Raw genomic sequence first — 19973 nt, 5'->3', positions numbered from 1 at the left:
TCTGCCGGCGCTGATCCCTCTCGGGGTCGCCGAAATGCTTTGAAACTGGAGCTTTCCAGGGCAAAGAGCTCCGGGGGGTGTGTGGGGCGTGTCGGTGTCCCTCCCCCCCGCCATGGAGTCCTATTTTTAGGGCTGCACAGTGACCCCCTGGGACCTGTTTTACCCCAAGGCCGAGGCACTCCGGTGGTTACTGAGGGGGTGGGGAGGTGTGAGTCCTCCCCACCCCAGTGGCTCCCCCATCCCTGATATACCCCCAACACCCCTGTTTTGATCCCAAAAGCAGAGGCTGGGTTTACAGGCAAGGTGGGTGATGCTGGGGGCTGGCCCCATAGCTGTTTATTTCTTGTCTAGACTAGGAATATCTCCTGGATCTGGGGATAAACGGGGACAGAGCATCCAGACTCTGTGACCTGATGGATAATTCTCAGCTGAAAAAGAGAACGTGGCCCCAGCACAGGGTTAACACCACTGGGGTTCAGCGTCCTGCCCCAGAGCAATTCCACAGGCTCCGAAGTGACAACAGGACGAGGAACAGCAGCCTTGGCTCCTGCTCCAGAGCGATTCCACAGGCTCCAAAGTGACATCAGGATGAGGAACAGCAGCCCCAAGTGCCAAAATGTGTCGCAGGGCCAAAGCTGAGTTACCAGTGACTATTTATTTGGGGAGGGGGGAAAGGAAGCAGATGTATGTACATATACATTCAGTCACGTACATTTCCTCCCAGAAAAAGGCCCCATGAACGTATATTACAGGAGAAGGTCTCCAGATTATTATTATTATTATTATAATTATAATTCTTCCTATTATTATTTAAAAGCAGGGGTTGTGCCCCAAAGTGCTCGCTGTGGAGCGCAAGCGGCGACGGCTCCGCGCCGGCCTCGGGTGCAGGAACCGAGGAGGAGGGGATGTGCTCGGTGGCAGCCACGTGACAACGTCCCTCAGGATGCCTGAAGAACATGGGACTCCATCTCTTCACCCCCTCCCCGGCACACGGGACCAGCGTCCAAACCTCAAACCAGCTTCTGAGCTCTCCTAAAACCACGTTGGGATGTTTAAGGCCAAATTTTTGGCCCTGTTCCTTCTTCCTTAGCCTCAAACCTCATGGACAGGCTGATGTCCGGAGGCCCCGGGTGGGTTCTCCAGGAGGAGGAGGCGGCGGCGCAGCGGTGCCGTACTCAGTGATTGTATGAGCAACAAAACATGCACGGTAGCGATTGAGTGTTCCTGTCTCGCCCCCTCCACGCCCTGACCCTGTTCTAAAATGAACAAGTCCTCAGTCCTGTTCCCCGCCACAATGGGGGGATGCTCATCCCAGCCCACCCCACTCCCACCCTCTCCCTCACTACTAGTGGGACATTATTCCATGAAGGGCAAATCCTTTGCCCCGTGGCAGCTAGACGAGGAGGAAGGCGCAGGAGGAGAAGCATCCGGCTGCTCCCAAAATGCACTGGACGTCCTTGGCTCGGCGGTGGGCACGGGGGCCACGCTGCAGGCACGTCCCCGGTGGGGATTGAGCGATGGCAGGAGGTTTGGGCTGCCAGTTGGCCAGACACAGGCCCTGCTTCCCCCAAAAATGGGTCCCCATGAGCTGTCCTCCCCCGGGCAGGGTCAGCACCAGGGGTCCCGCTCGGCCCGGCCGCGGCACAGGCTGTCGCTGCGCTGCCACGCGCTGTCGATGAGGCTCTGGGCGTCCTCGCACTTCTTCTTGACAGCTGCGTCCAGGATGGCCTTGTGCAGGAGCTCGACCTGGAACACACGTGTGGGGCGTCAGGAGGGGAACAGACAACGGTCACTTCTCCCTCTTGCTGTAAAACCACCTCAAATCCACACAAACTCGATCGTCTGTGTCATAAATATGGGCTGCCCCAGGTCCCTCCCACTCCCTTCGCCAGCGCGGGATGCTCGTGGCTTGTCTTGCCAGGCTCCAAATCCCACATCCTGTGCTTATATGGACAACAGAGAAGCTCTCTGCCCTTTGTGGGAAAGCTGGGTTCACCCTGCAGAGACGAATTCACCCCTCTGCCCTCCCTCACTGGATGAAGGGTGTGAGGCAGCCCCACGTGCTCACCTGGTAGATGTTCCTCCACGCGGCGTTCAGCGCCGACAGGAACCTCTCCAGCTCTGTAGTGCAACTAAAATAGAGGACCCAGGGGGGCAGGAACTCCTTGCTGTCCTGAGCAAACTCCTAAACACCAAGAGAGAGGCCGGATGTCACCGCTGGACCCTTGCCCAGCCCTGGGCCAGCCGATACAAAGCCCCAAGCTCACCAGGATACAGTACTCCTTGCCAGCCTCCGTGGAGACGGCGGCGATGTCCGTGAGCTCGGCGGTGCCCAGCGAGCGGAAGAAACTGGTCTGGCAGTCCTCATGGCATGTGAAAGCCTTCTCATCCGTCAGCACGAGGCAGCAGGGAACACAAGGTGTGGGGGCAACACCCTGGGGGATCACCTGCATGGGGTGGGGAAACGGAGGGTTAACATCTGGCATGGTGGAGCCCCATCTCCATGGGGTGCCCCGTGGGGAAGCTCTCCTGGCTCGGGATAAAGCTGCCTGTTCCATCCCTGCCAGGCATCCATGCTCCCTTCGGCAGCTCCAAAGGGGCTCCAGGCAAAGGAGGGGGTCAAAGCACGCACGCTTGGGGCCCGTCCCCAGCTCACCCCTTTGGAGACAGCCTGGCAGAAGTACTGCATCCAGTCCGCCATGTCCTCCTCGTTGTCGGCGCTCAGCTCCAGGGAGGGCCGGTCCGTCAGGATCACCTGGAAGGAGTGGGGTCGGTCGGTGGCATTGGAGCGTCGGCATCCCCCGCACTGCTCGCCGCTGGGAGAGAGGGGAGGATGGAGATCAGTGGGATGGATATGCCAGCACCAGCCCGAAAACAGCCTCTGCCTGCCCTCCCTGCGCAGCACCTCAGCCCTCTTCCCACAAACACTCGTTTCCCCTCTGTGACATCCCCTGGGATCGCTCCAAGGATGGCCTGTCTCTGCGTATTGTGGGAGAGCTGGAGTTGAGCACAGTGGGTCTCCCAGAATGGCTCTTAGAGGGGTATGTCACCCTTCAGAGGCCAATTCCCCATCCAAGGGTGGGCTTAGTGTTCAAAAACTAGGAGGAAATGAGGCCATCTCCCGCTAAAGCTGGCACCAGCCAGGAGCAAGCAGGGAGTCCTGCAGCACTGGTGTAGGTCATGATCTGCCCCAGAACACCTCCCTGGACATCCCAAGGAGCTCCTGCTCCCCAGATCCCCACTGAGTCTGGGTGCCCCATCCCACCAGCCGCTTACCCCATGTTGATGGAGAGCAGGGGGGTGACGTCGGTGCGATCCGGGTACTGGTACAGGATCCCGTTGCTGCCGTTTGGGAAGATGAGAGACGGAGTCACCGGAGTCAGCTCAGCTCTGGTATCCCCTGCCTTCAGTCCCATGGCCAGCCCTGCCCTGTCCTCCACCCACACAGCCCCGTGGGGTCACATTCCTGCTGCTGGGCACCCACAGCTGGTGGCTTTAGCCCTCCTGGTGACAAGATGGGTCCTCACCACCTCCCATGCAGCACAGCGTTCCCAGCACCTTCTCCAACAGGCCCTGGCTGCCCCTGACCTGCAGCCCCAGCGCCCACCTGAGCACCACGAAGCAGGTCTTCCACTGCTCCTTGCCCAGGTAGGAGGTCCCTGCCTTGTAGTGCAGGATGCCGTCCTTGGTGACAGCATTTTCACTGGAGGAGTAGCTGTTGCTGGCGGGTCCCAGCGCCTCATCCATGGGGTCTTCCCAGTGAACGAGGCCGTAGAAGCGCACCACCACGTCGCAGGCCTGTGAGGAGCAGCAGAAGTCAAGGGGAGTCTCCCGTGAGCCTTCGTCACCCGCGGTGATTGCGGCGATATCCAAACTCACCTCACACTTGGACTCCTGCGCCACGAACTTTGCGAGCGCCAGTTTCTCCATGGTGGCATCCGTGAGGATACTGGGGTACGGGGGCTCCCGGCACCCTTTGATCATGGCTGACTTCAAGGAGACCAGGAAGAACCTGAGAGGGAGGCAGAGATCTCTGACAAGGCCAGGGCAAACAGCCCCTCATCTCCCTCACACGCTCTGGTGCCCAAGGGGCTCCCCTTCACTGTGGGCCTCTGGGTCCCAAAATCAACCTACAGACCAGAGGTGATGGGGGGTTGCAGAGCCTGAACTCCAGAAAGGAGCTCACAGAACCACAGAATATTCTGAGCTGGAAGGAACCTAAAGGATCAAGTCCAACTCTTAAGCAAATAGCCCATACTGGCATAGACCCTGCAGCCTTGGCATTATTAGCACCATGCTCTAACCAGCTGAGCTAATCCCAGGGCTGTGGGTAGGACTGGGAGGTGGACACATCCAAAACAGATCCCAGTATGACCATCAGCTGTCATACGTCCCTGAGCTGACCACACAGGCCTGGGGATGTGCCTTGGAACTCAGAGCTCGTCCCTGCTCATCCCAAGTGACACAAGGGACATGGGGATCTGCATTGCCCAGACCCCTGAGGCTCAGCCTGAGGGACAGGGTGACTGCTGTGTTTATCCAGGGAAGACACTTTCAGTGTATGCATGCCTGAGGTAATTCCAGCTGCTTGCAGGGTCCAGCCAGTGGCATCAAACCAACCCCAAACCCCAACTGGTGGCAGGACTTTGTTGTGAAGGGCTGTCAGCGCCGTGTCCCGCACTCCCCACGTCCCAGGTGCCGCTCAGGGGTTCTGTCCCTGCGCTTACTCGGTGAGAGCCACGTCGGCGGTGTCCAGCAGGAACTGCTTCCTCCGGTTGGTGCACACCAGGGTCACTGTCTGCTGATCCAGCCCCACCTGTGCCACACAGGGAGGGTTAGGGAAGCCATTGCAAGAGGGGCAATGGAGCAGGGCTGGACCCGGCTCCTGGCCCTGGGGAGAGGGTCAGTGGTCACTCCGCTGCCCACAAGCAAGGTGGGCACCCACAGAGGTGGCATTTGAGGGAGGATCACTTCCAACTCTCTCAGTCTCAAAGACTCACTGGCCAAAACACTCCCCACGGACAAAGCACACCCCACAGTGATGCTCCTGGCACCCTCATCCCTCGAGCAGGAGAGGACTGTCCCAGCTGCCCTCCTGCTCCCCAGCTGCTCACCGAGATGTAATCCAGCTCGTTGTAGGACACGGCCTCCTCCACCATGTACGGCTTCTCCGCTGCCCCTGGCACAGACACAGAGAGCCACGTGAAGGGGGGCAAAGGACCCCCTTGGCAGCAGCAGCAAACCGAGCCATGTCCCAGGCAGCATAGAGCCACGGGACACGTGTCCCAGGGCTTCCCGGGGGACAGGCCAACCTGAGTTCCCTACTGGGACATGAGGGAACTGGCAGTGAAGGCAGGGAGCTGTGGTGCCCTAGTTCATGGACAAGCCTCCCTCCCTGCTGCTGAGCCCAGGGGCTGTTGGGATGGGATACCTTTCCGGATCAGGTACACGTAACAATCCGTCAGCAGGACGTAGATCAGCTGCAGGTTCCCCTCCATGTGCCCGGTGCTCATTCGGATCATCTGCATGGAGACAAAAGAGCTCTCAGCCCTGGGCTGATGCAGGCACAGAGCTGGCCCTTCAATCCATGGTGACCCCCTTACCCTGAATAACTGTTCCTCGTTCTCCCGAAAGACATGGATCATCAGCAGGAGGAGATGGTTGTTATCCACCCTGTGGAGACAGACAGCAGAGGATGGACACGGACATGGGGCTGGGTGAGTCCAGGAAGGGCAATTCCCTTCCTTATTGAACATGTCCATGATTTGGGCACTTGTTATTCCCCCAAGACTTTCTCCTCCTGACCCCTTGTGCCTCCTTTTCACCCTGGAAAAGGATGGGCTTTGCCCCCCAAACCAAGGACAAAGGGGAAAGCACCAGCTTAAGCTCAAGATTGTTTGGAAGATGTTCTCCCTGCTGAACAAAGCCATCCTCACCTGAACTCGGAAGGATGGGTCAGCTCTGAGGGGCTGCCCTGCCCCTCCTCCACCCCAGAGTCCTCGGCACTGCTCAGGGAAGGGCTGGGCTGCTCCTTCTTGGGCTCACAGGGAGCCTGGGGGTTGGTGGTTTCTGTCTGGCCAGTTTGGGGTTCATCACTCGCCCTTCCAGACTCCTCTACTGCCCCAACTGCTTCTCCCTCTCCGCTTTCTTCTTCTTCAGGAGCCTCAGGGCTACCAGAAACATGTGGCGGTTGGCCAGGCCCTGGAGGGTCATGGTGGCCACCACCTGGTGCAGCAGCGTTTGGACTCTCGACGGTAAATCGGTAGAAGTCCATGGGGGCTGAAATCCCCTCGCTAAAGTCGCCAGAGGACGATCCATCCGGGGTCTCCCCTGGCGTGCCGGTCCGAAAGGGCTGCCCGGGGGGCTCCAGGGGAGCGTTCCAGCCCCCGGGGTCCAGTTGCCCGTTGAGCCTGTCCATGACCTTGCTGAGGGGCTGCCCCAGGCTCTCCATGGACGTGTCCTTCATCTCGGGGATGCGCAGGGCCAGCTGCCCGAGGGCCGGGCGCTCGCCCCCCTCCTCCGGCCCGCGCAGGGCAGCGGGACCCTCGTCCCTGGGCGGCTCCTCCCTGTCACTGAGCCCGTTGACGCCGCTGTCCCCGCTGGCCTCGGGCGCTGTGGGGGCCGGGCTGTTCACCACCTCCTCGGCCTTCACCTTCTTCTTCTTGCCCGTTTTCTTCTTCTTGGCCAACCTGTGAGAGACAGGAACGTCACTCACCTGTGCCTGCTTAGACTCTGCGATCCCACCCTTTCCCCACAACATTCCTTTGCACTTTTCCCTATTGCAGGGAAACCCTATCGAGAACATCACTCGATGTGCAGTCACATAGAGCTCCCATGTCCGTGCCAGTTGTCACAAGGTATGGACACTTTTTCCTACTTATCCCCAACAGAAGAGGCATCACCGCTGGATTCAGCACCTTGGGCTTCCTTTGGCTGCAAAGGGATCACAAATGGATGCAGAGCTAAGGTGACATGGGAGAAATGCCTGGCTGAGAGCAGGCAGCTGGGAAGGGAGGAGCTTCCTAGAGGTGGGACTGCCGTGTCCCCACCTGCCAGAAGAGGGAGATGCAGGCTGGAGCCTGCTCCAGCCAGTGGCACACAGGGACGTGCTGCGGAAGTGTTCTGGACACCCTTGACACCCAAACTGCTGTCAGGTCACCCTTGTTTGGGAAGTGAGTGTGCTGCTCCCCTTCCCTGTGTCTGATGTGCAGGATGCCACGTAATCCAGCTCCTCTGCTCCTCCCAGGAAAAACTGGGCACAAGAACAAAGCCCAGGCCTGCTGGGCGGGTTTTGGGGTGTCCCCACGGCTGGGAGTGAGCAGACAGAGCCTTGAGCTCTTTGTCTGGGTTCAGGGCTCCAAGGAGCCCCTGGGGATCTCCTCTGCAGGAGTCAAACGCTGGCTAGGAACTCTGTGGAGACATCTCCCACAACAGGTTTAGCCACAGCTTGCTGACAAACAGGAGGAGGGACAGGACAGGAGGGAAGATCCAAGACCCAGAACTGCTGCAAACCTGCCACCAGCTGGAGAGAGCTCCAATTAAAAGCTCACAGGTTACTCTGACACACACTGAAAGGTGCTGATATGGAGTCAGCCCAAGGGATCCCAGACCAGCCCAGACCTACGAGACGAGCTGTGACACCTACAGAGCATCTGCTGGGGTCTGGACTATAAACCTGCTTTCTTATGACAGCTACACAAAGGCTCCAGCACAGACACCATCTGCACTGGGCTACAAGGGGTGGCACATCCTCAACATCAGGCCAGCAGCTCTGTCCCTACCTGATGACCTCCAGCTCCGTGCAGCTCTCAGACTGGTCCGTCCCCTCGGGAGTGGCCTCTGCCTTCTCCCGGGCCGCCGTGTGCACCGGCGTGGTGTCGCTGGAGGACGGCACATCGGCCCTCTCCTCGTTGAAGGGGTTGTGGCGCTGGGTCGGGCTCTTCACCGGGGCCTTGCTGCCGTTGGCCTCCGAGGCGGTGGAGCGCGGGCAGCTCAGCGTGTCCGTCAGGTCTCCGTCTGCAAAGACAAGGTGGGGAGGGCGGATCAGTGCCCGCTCGGGCACCTGGATGGAGGCAGGTGAAGCCAAGCTGCGTGCTGGGGGCCAGGGCACTGCGTGGGCACTGCACTGCTCGCAGTGCCAGCGAGGAGGGACAGACTGGCCAGAGGTTTAGAGAGTGCCTGGAAACAACAGTTCGGCCGCCCCAGAGCCGGCAGCCGGATTAGGGAGTAGAGGGGAGCGGTTTGAGGGGTTTTGGGGCCATGGTGTTTCTCAGCAAGACAACAGCGAGCAACGAGGCTGCTGCTTCTCCCCCTGCCACGGGAAGGTGCTTGCCCAGCTGGAAGGGCAGACACGGAGCCAGGCATGGAGCAGCATTCCTTATGGAGCTGACTGCTCTCCTCTGCTCACAAGGGACACACATGGGGAGCTGGAAGTGTGGTGGAGGGGGACACAGCATTCCCAGGGGTCTGAGGACAGCAGGCAGCACAGACATGTGGGAGCACAAACAGCTTGGCCCGTGTTAGTCTTCAGAGGGAAAAGGAGCAGCAGGGAAGTGCTGCAGGAATCATGCTCAGTTATCCATCCAAAATCACGGTTAAAGGAAGGTTATCCATGCCCTCCTCTTCTCCAGCACCCTTCCTGGTCTAGTGGAAGGTGTCCCTACCCATGGCAAGGGATAGGAACGAGATGATCTTTAAGGTCCCTTCCAACCCAAACCATTCCATGATTCTATGATTCAGCCACCAAGAAAGACCCCTTGGGGAGGGAACCACAGCCCTACACTTGAGAGGTGTACGATTTGAGGAGGAAAATTAAACCTCTTCTAAAACTCTAATCCAGGCAGTTGGTGAGGGATGATGTAAAACTCCACTTTGGTCCCACTGAAACTCCTGCCCCGGAGCGTGAGGGGTGTGGGCTCTTACCAGGGAAGTCAATGGGGTTGTTAATGTTTGCATTAAAGGGAAATTCATGGAATCACTTAAATTGGGAAAGACCTCTAAGATCATGAAGTCCAACCATTAATAAAATAAAACATTTAAAAGCTATTTCAGACTGCACCACCAATCCAGTGTTACTACTTTGGCCTAAATCCTGCCGTTTCTGTGGAGACAAAACAATCTTTGTCCAAAATACAGAATTTTACCCCAAAATGCATTTGCTGAAAACAGGGAATGGCCCAAACTTTCTTAACCTCTGCTCTGTGTTCCCAAAGCAAGGAATCCATTAGTGAGGTGACCTGGTGGGGGTTCCAGTGACAATTTCCCTGTGGCTGAGGAAGCTCAGCTCAGAGCAGTGGTGGATCCCACTACGCAACCAGGACCTGCAGATGGGAACTGTGCATGCCTGAAATCCAGAGGGATCTGCCCCAGCACCCCTTGGCTTCTTCCGGCCTCCACCCAACACCCACAGTGGAGCTGGGTTTGGAAATGTGGTTTGCACCTTCAGGGACAGGTTGAACCATGTCTGGGACATCCCTGTGCTTGGGGTAAGAAAGAACATGAGAGGGAGCCCAAGAACAATCCACATGGAATTCAGGCAGATTTCCCCACGTATTCAGGTGGTATCAAGTCAATTCAGATCCAAAGCTCCATCAGGCTTTGAGCTGCAAAGGATGGAGTGTGGGTGTGTCTCCTCCAGAGGTAAAGCAAGGAGGGTCCTGCTCCCATGGCACGGAGAGGATTCACACAGGGGCTGCATGTGGAGGAAGGAGAACCAATTCCTCTAAACTGGGCACGTGCTCTTGGCCATAAAGGCCAAATGTAGCTGACAAGTTGGTTTAAAAAGTGGTAAAATAAATAAGAAGTGTAGTGATCCAAACTGAGCATGGCCACGTGCTGGATGTTGTGGCTTCACGGGAGATGTTTTGACATGGGACAGCAGGGCCCAGGGAAAACAAAACCTCCCAAATTAATCCCTGCAAAAGGCCCAAAATTAAAGGCAGCAGAATTAATTCATCTGTTTTCCAGGGCTTTCAGGAAATCAGTGATGGTGGATCAGTGTTTTTGATCAGCACCCTGCATGCTTTACCCCAAAGAGGAAATCCATGGCGTGCGGGCAGCTGGCACATCCCACATTTTGGAAGGACGCTGGTCCCTGCTGCCAGCTCCACAGCAGGGGCAATTTTCCAGCTTTTCTTTTGTGATCTGGACATGGAGGCATCGTTAGATGCAGGAAAACATCCCTCAGCTGTGGGATATGTGGCCAGGTCTTTGTGTACAGCAGGAGCTGGGGAAAGCTTTGCCCACGGCCTCACAGGTGAGACACACAACCTCCCACCTCGGGGGATCTTTTCCACTCCTTTCTGCCTGTACAGAATTCCATCAAGATGGAGCAGTTGGTTATTAAAGAAATGAATGGGGGAACATGCAGCAAAGCTCAGGTGGCAGCAATGCAGAGAGAAAACCAAAATGCTGTAAGAGATGAGTGTGTCCCACCTTCCCAGTCTCTGCTGGGCATGGTCTGCATTGCTGGAAAGACATCTCCAAAATCATAATCTACAAAAACGAGGGATAAAACTCAGGATTAGAAATACAAGTAGTGGGGAGGGAAGGGGGGAGAGGGGAGACTGTGAAGGGGGTTTGGGGAGGGAGATGGGAATGGGGAGAAACAAAACAATTGTTCACTGGTATCTGAAATGCATGAGAAAGCTGTCAGGGAACGTGGATGTGAATGGAAACCAGCTGCACTAATGGCAGTTCTGCTGGATGGTTGTGTTATGGGAGCTACAACAGGACCAGGGAAGGATGAAAGCCCCATTATTCATGCTGCTGGGAAGCTAAACCAGAAAAACCATGTTGTCCAGGGCTTGATCTTCTCTGGGAAGCAATTTAACCACTCTGTGCCTCAGTTTCCTCACTTCACACTTACCTCCCGTAGATACTGTGATGTTTGACTCATGAATGTTTGCAAAGCCAGGGCTCTGATTAAAGGGAAAATCTTGGCCTCTGACCCTAAAAGTCCCAGCTCCACCTACACTCTCAGGGTAGAGAGATGCTCCTGTTAAAATGACGAGCTGGGAAATAGTTACTGGAGTTAAATTCCTCCACACCTGAAATGATGAGCTGGGAAATAGTTACTGGAGTTAAATTCCTCCACACCTGAAATGATGAGCTGGGAAATAGTTACTGGAGTTAAATTCCTCCACACCTGAAATGATGAGCTGGGAAATAGTTACTGGAGTTAAATTCCTCCACACCTGAGGAACAGCAGCAATTGCTGCCCTCCTGGGTCCTGGCCAAGCATTCCTACAGCAGTGTATGGGGAAACTGAGACAGAGATCACAGCCACTGCCTGGACACATGGAACAGTCTGAGACGATGCCAAACCCAAAATGTAGCTCCAAAATCTCCTGGATCTCTACTCCAAACCCCTCTTCCCTGGAGCATGAAGCTGCTATCCCCCAGAAGCACAGCCAAACCCAAGGGACACCCAGTGAACAGGGACAGGCAGGAGATGTCTGGCACCAATCCATGCTCTGCTGAGGGAGGAGCAGGAATACAAACCCTGAAACAGCTGCTTGTGCCAAACCTCTGGTGCTGGACAACCTTTTTCCTGTGATTTTTATTTCCAGGCTCCTTGTGCTATCTCCAGCTTACCTGGGATGCTGGAGATTTGGCATAAAGTCCCCAAAATCAAGCCCTTTCACAAGTGCAGATGTGGGTGAGCCCAAATCACTGCTGTGCTCCCAAGTCCTTTGCTAAAATGACTCTAATGCCCATCCCAGGCTGCTCCTTCTCATCATCTTTAATATCTGTAAGTTCCTGCATGTAAAAGGTGACCCTTGTCTCAAGGGAACCCATCTGTGTGTGGGCCCAGTCCTGAATTCACTGCATCCAACTAACAGTTCATTTCATTCCAGTTCTATTCCAGAATCCCCTTGCTCAAACTGACATAAAGAATGGGACAGGGCCAGTGTATTTTGGATTAGGAAGAGCAGCAGCAGAGCTGCTCCTTCATGTGAACACGGTGGGTGTGGGATATGAGCTCCCTGCTTGGGCCTGCAGCAGGTCAAGGGGGCAGACACAAGGTACATGTCTTCATGTTCATCAGGAACAACACCCAGCCTCTCTGACAGGGATAAGGGGACGAGGAGGACAATTTATGAGGCTGCTCAAGATGCATAAAGAGGAAAACTCAACACCTGTGAGACCACTGGCTGCCTTTCTCCCAGACTACAGACATGGAGAAGACTCTGGAAGCTATTGCCCCACCAGCTCCAGCATGTATGGGTCTCTGGACTGTGAAATAATCAGTTAAAAAAGTTCCCCTGCAGCCCAGGGCCCCTGCCCTGCCCTGTCAGCCACATTCAGACATAGGCACAGCCTTCACTCCATGAGGAGATTCCTCCAGTTCTTGCTAAAACAAACCCCCGGGATGGGAACGTGGCCTGGGGTGACTGGCAGGGAAGGTCCTTCTCTCCCAGTCTGAGCCAAAGGGGCTGTTACCACCAAATCATCCCAGAATGGTTTGGGTTGAAAGGGACCTTAAAGTTCACCTAAATCCACCCCCTGCCATGGGCAGGGACACCTTCCACCAGCCCAGGTTGCTCCAAGCCCCGTCCAACCTGGCCTTGGACGCTCCCAGGGATGGGGCAGCCACAGCTTCTCTGGGCAACCTGTGCCAGGGCCTGCCCACCCTCGCAGGGAAGGATTCCTTCCCAATATCCAATCTGAATTTCCCCTCTTTTAGTTTCAAACTCTTTTAATTTAAAACCATTTCCCCTTTTCCTATTTCCGAAGGATTTAAGGCAGAAGAAACTCACAGCGTGGCTCCTGGGGTTCTCACTTTGGTCTCTTCCAGCCCACGATTTGCTCATCCCTCATCCCAAGGGGATGTGGAGCACTCAGCCCTGACTGCACCAGCCCCAAACAGCCACTGACCTTCGCTGGAGGGAGCGATGGCACTGTCGTCCCATTCCAGGTTGGTGGAGGTGACGGAGTTGAAGGAGTTGAGGGACAGGCTGTCGGAGCCGTGCACGGAGCTGGGCAGACGCTCCTCGAAGTCCAGCAGGTGCTGGGGCTTGTAGTAATCCGGCATGTACGGGGCCAGATCCAGGTATGGAGCATCCTGCAGGGAAGAGCGTGGGGGGAGTCAGGCTCCCAGTCACTGTTACTGGCACAGCTGGGGGGAGAGTGCCACCCCATCTGGATGAACATCCCCTCTGAGTGCCCATTTCAGAGAAAACCCAGCAGCTCTGCTGCAACACCGAGGGTTATCCAGTGGTTTTGTGTTTCCTGGAGGGACACCAGTGTTCCATACCACACCTGCAGAGTTCAGTCCTTCATCCCCACCAATCTGCCCTACAGCTGTCATGTTCCTCTTTTGAACAGTGCAGAGGAATAACTGAGTAATCAGAGTAAATTCCATTGCTGGATCCCCAAAAGACCTGAAAGTCTTCCCTACAAGCATCAGCATCACGTTTTCAGCTGAAGGCCAACAAGAAGGTCCACCCTGGAGCAAGTGGTGGGACCTGTCCCACTATGAACTCCTCCTACTCCACGTTCCCACTCTACCTGAGCTGAGAGAACAGATCAAACACTCACCACGTCCACCCTGGACTCTCCCTGCTCCACATTCCCACTCTCCCAGAGCAGAGAGAACTAATCTAACACTCACCAGATCTACCCTGGACCAAATGGTGGGACCTGTCCCACCCTGGACTCCCCCTGCTCCACATTCCCCCCCTCCCAGAGCCAAGAGGACAGATCAGACACTCACCAGGTCCAAGTCAAAGCGGATGAACTCCAGCCCAGACACCAGCGTTAAGAACAGGGTCAGATGATCGTGGCTGCAGACCAGGGCGTTCCTGCAGTGGGGGTAAAACAAAAGAGCTTTACAGATGTGGGAAGGAGGAGAAGCAGCTACAAGGGCCCTTCTGTTTCCTCAGTGGTGTCTCTGAGCTGCTCCAAACAGCCCCGGAGCTTGGGCAGCCACTACGTGCTGTCCCCAAACAGAGCTACAGCCTCATTTCCAAGTGTCCACCAGAGCTGGGTCCTTGGATAAGAGCTCAGCAGCTTCTTGGAAACCATGATAAATACGAAGGGGATTGCAGAGTAAAAGTAGGAACTAAGAGAGAGGCTTGCAGGTCTTCTTATCTATATAAGAGGACAGTGTGTCCACATCTGGGACCTTTAAATTCATCACGTAAATCCCACAAGGACAAAAATCAGACCCTGATCAACTTCTTGTTCCCCACTGGCAAATTTGGGCTGGCTTCTGACAAGAAGGAATGCCAACCAGTGACCAAAGGAGAAAGAGCTGGGATACTCACTTGACATAGTACTTGTGCAGCAGGCTCAGGTTCTCCTGGAACAGCCTCAAGTAACTCTCCAAGGAATTTTCATTGAGGGCGAGGTACAGCCAGGCCCGGCCTGAGAACAGAGCAGCAGAGAGATTTATCTGTGGGGAAACACCTGACAAGTGAAACAAGCCTAGAAATAATCCCAAATCAGTTAAAACATGCCAGATTGTTCATTTGTATCATTTGAGGGCAGCAACTGACAGTGGGGGAATTCTGGTGGGGGAAATGCCAGTGAGAGATTCGTGATTTGGAGTGGAAAGAGGAGTAAGAGTCTGGTTGAGATTCAGCCACACAACCATGTCTGTGTAGCGAGATGGGAGCCTTGCTGGAAATGCCAGGAGACAGAGGTGGAGGGAGAATCGCTCTAAATCAGCCCGGGTGCGATTTGACACCAATTCTGGTGCAGAGAGAGGTGATGGTGGAGTCTGTGCTCAGCTCCATTCTCACCAGTAGGGGCTTGGGACATGGTGGGTGTTGGGATAATCTGGCAGAGAGGATCTGGGCACTGTCCTGCACCACAAGCGGCCTCGATGGTCCCAAACGTCCCCTATGGACAACCCACAGCAGGGAAAATGCAGGATCAGACAGACAACAGTTACAGAGAGACACTGCGGGGCAAGAGGGGATGCTCCCATCTGCCAGGAACCTTTCCCAAGGGCACAGCCCCACAGAGCTCCCATTTCCCAGGAACCTTTCCCAAGGGCACGGCCCCTTGGGTTTCAGGGCAGCAGAAGCCTCAGCACCTGATCCTGAGGCATGGTGACATTATTTCTAGACACCTCATGTGGTTATGGCAGGACTCCCACCTCCTTGGAACAGGCTGCCCATGGAAGCAGTGGAATCACCATCCCTGGGAATGTTTAGAAAATGTGTGGATGTGGCACTTGGGGACAGGGTTTAGTGGTGGATCTGGCAGTGCTGGACTCAGTGTTGGACAACTGGACTCAGTGATCAGAGAGGTCCTTTCCAGCTTTAATGATTCCACGACTCCTTGGCCTGAGCCAAGTGACCTGGGCTGTGCTGGCTCCCTGAATCCGTTGGCAGCCCTTCAGCACAACCTGCCTGGGCCTCCCCAAGCCCAGGTTTGCCCTCAGAGCAGGGACACTGCGAGCACTCACTGCGTCCCAGGTTGGTGGCCACGTGCTGAAGCACCTCGATCTGTTTGATGGCTTCTCGGCGTGTGAAGTGAACGACCAGCACCCAGTACCCCGAGGAAAGGTCCTGCAGGCTGGAAGAAGAGAAAGTCCAGAGGAAAATTAAGCAAAAGCTTCGTTATCTCCATCCCAACTCCTGCCTAGGTGGTTTCCCCGTGCTGAGGCTCCACACTAGGCTTTTTTGTCGGGGAAAAGCAGCATTCCAGAGGCAGGCTCCAGGCTCACCCGTAGAGCAGAGCGTGGTCCAGGTGTTCACAGAGCCGCTGCAGGACCTTGTCATGGTTTCTGATGGCTGGTGTCTCATCCTCACAGGCAGCAAAGTAGCTCTGCAGCTGCAAAAAGGAGATGGGATGGCTGGAACGCCCTTCTACAGCCCTCGAGAAGGTGGAGATGCCAAAATGCTCATAACCAGCCTTAAGTAGCTTTTGTAATCTCTCAGTTTGCTAAACTCTGATGCAGGTTACTCACACGGTGTTGGTTTTAAGAGTCCCATAAAGGCTGTAACTCCAGGGAGAACCTCTCCCAGTGTCACCCACATCTCAGACACCCCAGCAGTGTGGTGGTGGCTGCACAGCCAACTTCCCCGTTTCCTCTTCCCTTTTCCCTCCCAGCCAACACCACAGTGGAGTCTGGTGGTTCCTCTACAGCCATTGCAAAGCGGTTCAGAACAGAAATAAACCCCGGCTTTGCTCTGTTTCTGGCTCTGCCATGGACGAGGACTCTCCTCAGTTGAGGGTCCTGCCATGGGAAACCCTGGCTGGGGAGAGATGTTGCTTCCAGGCATAAAAGATGCTCCGAGTCCAGGAGCCTCACTCCTGCTGCACGATTGCTCTGTTTCAAATCTGTGAGAAGTCTCAGCAGAATTTTGGTGTCCTGGGCACAGACAGAGGTTTGATTGTCACAGGCAGCTCCAGTGGCCACAGCAGTGCTGGGTGTCAATGCCAGGCTGCCCCAGGCTTTCAAACACGGGTACAGATCTCCTGGCCACAGCAGCAGGACCCAGATGGAGGCACATACACATGGAAGGCAGTTCCATAAATCCCAAATCATTTCCCTCTGCTGGAATGAGGCTACATCCCAGAATCCCAGAATGGTTTGGGTTGGGAGGGATCTTAAAGCCCATCCCATTCCACCCCCTGCCATGGGCAGGGACACCTTCCCCTATCCCAGGTTGCTCCAAGCCCCATCCAACCTGGCCTTGGACACTTCCAGGGATGGGGCAGCCACATCCCTACAATGTATGGTGCCACTTTCTCAAAACCCAGGCCTGTCTGCCTCACTCTGGGTTAACCCTGAACTCAGGCCTGGCCCTCGGAGGCTCAGCACAGCATAAATTGCTTTTCTGCTTCTGCAAAACCTGCTCGAAATCCTAGAAATCCCCTTGCACCCAAATCCTATTTCCCTTCCCAGCTGACCCACCGGCCTCCTGCTGCCCCTGGAGCTTACAGATCTATTTAGGCCCCGTCTCACACATACTTGGCATCCAGGCAGGGAGATTACTCGCCCAGGATGTAATCCCAGTGGGATATGCCATGGTTGTTTGCTGGCAACAAGCAAGAACAGCTCAGCTGAGCCACGACAATATTCTAGAGTGTACATATAATAGTTTAGTGACCTGATAGGTCTTTGCCAAACCTCACCAGTTACATGATAGATTTAAAAAATCCAAAACTTGACATTATTGTGCTCATCGAGTCCAACCTGCCCCCAGAAACTGGTTTCTCCTCCTGAATTATTACTAGAGAAGCTCCTTGAGAAAAATCATCCAGTCTCAATGTGAAGTTATCAAAGGGCCAGAGAACATCTCACAGCCCCTGGGAACTGACCCCGACAACACACTTCAAAATATGAACACACGGAGCCCCAACACCCTCCTGCCTTGAAGACCTTGAATCCCTCTGGAGCTCTTAGGTAAGATGGGAGAGCCAGGCATGTTCCTGCATGGAGTTGGTCCCAGCCCTTACATGGGAAAAAACTGCTGAGCCTGAGAAATCCCAGCCAAATTCCCTGGTCCGATGGCACAGCACCTGTCCCTGCCCTGCCTATTCCAGCAGGTAAATCCCCTGGGGAAGGAAATATGCAACAGGGTGGTGTTTGCAGAAGCACCTGTGGGTGCTCCGGAGATCCACAGGGTTTTTCACAACACCCAAGTGAGACCTGAAGCATTTCAGCACAGCAGCTCCTATCCATTTTTGGGAAGAAGCCATCCCAGAAGATTCTCACTATTAGTAGGCAGCCCAGATGCAAGCAGAGAGGAAAATTCCCTAAAATCCCACTATTCAAGAACAATTCCAGGAGCTACCTGCAGCCAGGGTTTGAAGCTGCACAATGACACAAGAGGAAGAAATAAAAACATAATTCAGAGCCATATCCCTCAGGATAGATAGAAGGAGCCATGGGGATGGCTCTCCAGAAGCTGGAGCTCACTAAAATATCCCATATTGGGGGGAAACTGAGGCAGGAAGCAAAGACTTCCCATGCCATGAGCCAGGATCTGAAGGCTGAAACTCCCAGCTTGTCCCAGCCAGGCTGTGGGCTCTGCAGAGAGCTGGGGCACCCTCGGAGGAGGTGCTGGGTGTTTCTGAGCTGGATTGGGGAAATGCAGCTGTGGGGGAGAGCTGGGGAAAACAAAAATAAACCAGGCACTCTGTTAGCTCACCACTAAAAAAAAGGAGACACAGCCTGGGGAGGTAAATGTGGAGAGGACTTGGAGCCCGTCTGACTGGAGGAATTCCCCGTGATAGAGACACTCCAAGCCTGGGCAGCAAAAGAGATGAAGAAATAGAAGCATTTCCTCTTTTTTCTTTCCTTCCTTCCCTCAAAATAACTCAGAACTTTGTCACACTCCTTGCTCCAGCCAGTTCACAGCTCCCAGCCCTCTCCATGGCTCCAGGGACTGACCTGCTCCCATCATCTGAGGGTGCAAACCGTTAGCAAACAGTGGTTGTCTCCATCTAAAAAATGGATTTATCTTCCCTAGAAAAGTCCAGTCTTCCCTCAGGAAGGGGTTTAGGTTTTGAAGGGCCCATTCAGTGTTACAGCAAGGCTTGGTGTCCTTTTTAGCTGCTCTGCAAGGAGCACTGAGCCTCCTGCTCCACACAAACTAGCTCCCCTGGCATCGCATCCCCTTCCTGGGGAGGCTGCTGGAAAACCCATGGCCATATCCACAGCAAACCCTTCCCAAAAGGCTCAGCCCTGTCCCTTTGGCACAGAGCAGAGCCAGAGGATGAGCTGGTGTGACTGTGGTTTGCTCAGAGTCACGGGGTCACACCAGCCCTGAGCACATGGGACCTGGCCAGCGGGAAACACATACTCAGCAGTTTGGGATTGGGCACTCTGAGTCATGGCCTTTTAGGAGCTGTGGGTCACAGGGAAGCACACAAGGGCTTGCTCCTACCAAGACGTGCCACAACATTCTCCAGATGATGTTGCATCCAGGGATGGTGCTGTTTCCAGCATCCCTCCAAAATAAACACAGACGACTTTCAGCTGCGAGCCAAGGACGTGCACGGCTCACTGGAGCACAATTCCCAAAAGAGATCAGCCAGGCGAATCCCTGCTGAGCTCCCACGTGTCCAGGGAGGAAACAAGACAGAACAAGCCTTGGGATCTCCTGGGTGGAGTCATCCCTCCAGCCAGGGTGGGGAAAGACTTGCAAAAGCTGATGGGGAGGTGTTTTCGGCTTGAGTGAAGACACACGGGGGAAAGTTAGGATGAAACGGCTTTCCCAACTGGGGAACAAAATCCAGCTGCATCGTTTCCCAAAGATCCAGTGCTCCAAGATCCATGTAGCTGAAAATTTGTAGGAATTATGACCAGGAGCATTGTGGGGCAGAGGATGATCTCAGCACCTGACCCTGATTGTGGTGATGGCAGGAGTGATGTGGCACTGCCCTGAAAAATGGCATTTTATGGAGTGTTTACACAGAGTCTCCTGTAAATTGTTATAAAACACACACATGTTTTATGCCATGAGGGAGCTGCCTCTCCCTCATGGCAGCTGTTGGACCTGTCTGGGAGGTGGTGACCAAACTTCACGAGGCATCCACAAAGCAGCTCCCTGACATTCCTGGGCAGTGAGCCGGGCTGGAGCCAGGGAAATCAGGAAGGAGGCAAGTAATTGGGTTAAAGAGCATTAACTGAGCGTGACATTGGTCATTATCTGAGCATGACATTGGTCATCTCTGGGTTTTCTGGAGAGATACTCTTCCCCTTGTCTCTGTGCTGCAAATCCAAGAGGAAGGGCTGGCTTGGATGGAGGACTCGTGAGGGGCACGGCGAATGCCTGGAGCCCTGACCCAGGGCTATTTATAGACATTCCTGTGGCCAAAATAAGCACTGTTGGCATGTGGACAGCATTCCCACCATCCACCAGGACCACTCCGGGGTCTGAGCACCAGCATGGGACAGAACCTGCTCCAGGGAATGGGACAGAACCTGCTCCAGGGAATGGGACAGAACCCGCTCCAGGGAATGGGACAGAACCCGCTCCAGGGAATGGGACAGAACCCGCTCCAGG

General features: G+C 55.0%; 1 protein-coding gene across 3 annotated transcripts in view; it reads right to left on the bottom strand.

Annotated features, from left to right (window-relative positions):
• Nucleotides 1-454: 454 nt before the first annotated feature.
• Nucleotides 455-19973, bottom strand: part of PLEKHM2 (pleckstrin homology and RUN domain containing M2) — a 27172-nt gene continuing 7653 nt past the window's right edge. The window contains exons 2-21 of one of the 3 annotated variants that reach the window (XM_017833486.1): nt 15680-15786; nt 15419-15528; nt 14271-14370; nt 13718-13805; nt 12880-13066; nt 10435-10494; nt 7782-8016; nt 6405-6689; nt 5937-6359; nt 5604-5673; nt 5432-5522; nt 5115-5179; nt 4728-4816; nt 3880-4012; nt 3608-3798; nt 3277-3342; nt 2657-2816; nt 2268-2447; nt 2069-2185; nt 1609-1746 (exon numbers count right to left, since the gene is read on the bottom strand). In XM_017833486.1, the coding sequence (XP_017688975.1) occupies nt 1609-1746; nt 2069-2185; nt 2268-2447; nt 2657-2816; nt 3277-3342; nt 3608-3798; nt 3880-4012; nt 4728-4816; nt 5115-5179; nt 5432-5522; nt 5604-5673; nt 5937-6359; nt 6405-6689; nt 7782-8016; nt 10435-10494; nt 12880-13066; nt 13718-13805; nt 14271-14370; nt 15419-15528; nt 15680-15786 (2895 nt within the window). Of the gene's footprint in view, nt 1747-2068; nt 2186-2267; nt 2448-2656; nt 2817-3276; nt 3343-3607; nt 3799-3879; nt 4013-4727; nt 4817-5114; nt 5180-5431; nt 5523-5603; nt 5674-5936; nt 6690-7781; nt 8017-10434; nt 10495-12879; nt 13067-13717; nt 13806-14270; nt 14371-15418; nt 15529-15679; nt 15787-19973 lie in introns of all 3 variants that reach the window. The other 2 variants (XM_017833485.1, XM_017833487.1) reach the window with 2 other exon arrangements.

The sequence above is a fragment of the Lepidothrix coronata genome, unplaced genomic scaffold (assembly GCF_001604755.1).
Source record: "Lepidothrix coronata isolate B3197 unplaced genomic scaffold, Lepidothrix_coronata-1.0 Scaffold214, whole genome shotgun sequence".
Lineage (NCBI taxonomy): Eukaryota > Metazoa > Chordata > Aves > Passeriformes > Pipridae > Lepidothrix > Lepidothrix coronata.
This window is presented reverse-complemented; position numbering and strand designations above follow the sequence as displayed.